A 1,211-nucleotide genomic window follows, 5' to 3' on the forward strand; every position below is an offset into this window, starting at 1 on the left:
TTACTCTTCGAAATCAAACATTGGGAGTTCCTCAAAAGTAACTCCCTCCACGGCTTCTTCCTCATGATAAAGCTTCAACCTATGACCATTAACAATAAACGACCCTCTATCCTTTTTAAACAACTCAACGTATCCGGATGGGTAAACATGCTTAATTATATAAGGTCCTATCCAACGGGAAGTCAATTTAGGTTGCTTAATCATAAACTTTGACAAAAACAATAAGACTTTATCATCAACTTTAAATTCTTTCCTACGAAGTCTTTTATCATGCCACACTTTTGTTCTTTCTTTGTACAACATGGAGTTATCATAGGCACCTAATCTAAGCTCATCAAGCTCATTCAATTGCAAAAACCTATGTTCACCTGCTTTTAACAAATCCATGTTACAATTCTTTAAAGCCCAATATGCCTTATGTTCAATTTCAACCGGTAGGTGACAAGTCTTGCCATAAAGAAGCCGGTATGGTGTGGTACCAATAGGCGTCTTATAGGCGGTCCGAAATGCCCAAAGAGCATCATCTAAATTTTTGGACCAAATCTTGGGGTTATCTCCTACAGTCTTTTCTAGAATTCATTTTAAGGCACGGTTTGTGTTCTCTACTTGACCGCTAGTTTGAGGGTGGTAAGAGGTAGAAAAACGGTGTGTGACACCATACCTCTTTAACACCTTAGCCAATTGATGGTTAGCAAAATTGTTAGGTCCAGTTTTAACTAAACTGGAGCTCTCCAGTGACATCTGGAGAGCATGAGGAATTGTCCGAAATATTAGAAGTCCAGTTGCATTGTACAGGTTTAGCAACTGATGACTTCCTCCAGTTGAGATCAGACGGCTAGAATTTGAAGACCTTCCAGTTGAAGTCAAAGACAACAAATGGAAGATAGAGATTGGCAATGGCAGCGAAGCCCAGTTGACAATCTACCAGATCAATCAACTGGAGAATCCTCCAGTGTAAATGCTCTTATAAAGCTTTACACTGATTACGAGGAGGACCTTTTTACTCTACATCCTTTTAACCGGACAATGATATTGTCTTTGGATAAAGATACAAAGATGTAGAGTGGTTGAATAAAGTAACCTTTTGTTACTTTATTTAACACACACAAAGGATTATTTAAAAAATACTTTTGTGTGCTGTCAACCATATTTGTACATCGAAGTTGAGATCCACATGCTCAATCTTCGACTATAAATAGAGGTCCTTGCAC

At 38.2% G+C, this 1,211-nt stretch overlaps 1 protein-coding gene across 1 annotated transcript; it reads right to left on the minus strand.

The window, feature by feature from the left end:
- On the minus strand, window positions 1-387 carry LOC122584948. The gene has a single exon (XM_043757040.1). The coding sequence runs from the start codon at window positions 385-387 to the stop codon at window positions 1-3; it is 387 nt and encodes a 128-aa protein (XP_043612975.1).
- Window positions 388-1,211: the final 824 nt, after the last annotated feature.

The sequence above is a fragment of the Erigeron canadensis genome, chromosome 1 (assembly GCF_010389155.1).
Source record: "Erigeron canadensis isolate Cc75 chromosome 1, C_canadensis_v1, whole genome shotgun sequence".
In the NCBI taxonomy this organism is placed as follows: domain Eukaryota; kingdom Viridiplantae; phylum Streptophyta; class Magnoliopsida; order Asterales; family Asteraceae; genus Erigeron; species Erigeron canadensis.